This window comes from Acanthisitta chloris, unplaced genomic scaffold, assembly GCF_000695815.1.
Source record: "Acanthisitta chloris isolate BGI_N310 unplaced genomic scaffold, ASM69581v1 scaffold24760, whole genome shotgun sequence".
Classification (NCBI taxonomy): domain Eukaryota; kingdom Metazoa; phylum Chordata; class Aves; order Passeriformes; family Acanthisittidae; genus Acanthisitta; species Acanthisitta chloris.
The window spans coordinates 33,164-33,423 of record NW_008653679.1 but is presented as its reverse complement, the minus strand read 5'-3'; the positions used below and the strand labels follow the sequence as shown (position 1 = coordinate 33,423).

Here is a 260-nt window from a genome sequence, read left to right as displayed (position 1 = left end):
ATATCGACGAGCACTTCCGCCTGCTGGCGCAGAAGCAGAGCTTGCCCTACCTGGAGGCAGCCAACGAGCTGCTGCAGTGCCAGCTGCCCCATATCGACGAGCACTTCCGCCTGCTGGCGCAGAAGCAGAGCTTGCCCTACCTGGAGGCAGCCAACGAGCTGCTGCAGTGCCAGCTGCCCCCGCTGCCCGAGCAGTGGGCAGCTGGGGCGGGCTGGACCCGCTACGGCCCCCAGGGGCAAGCGGAGGCTGTGGGCTTCCCT

At 68.1% G+C, this 260-nt stretch overlaps 1 protein-coding gene across 1 annotated transcript in view; it reads left to right on the top strand.

Moving 5' to 3' along the window:
- Positions 1–56: 56 nt before the first annotated feature.
- The window catches only part of POLG (polymerase (DNA directed), gamma), a gene marked incomplete at its 5' end in the record, with an annotated part of 9,495 nt that continues 9,291 nt past the window's right edge, over positions 57–260 (top strand). The window contains 1 exon segment of the mRNA XM_009082086.1: positions 57–260. Within this exon segment, the coding sequence (XP_009080334.1) occupies positions 57–260 (204 nt within the window).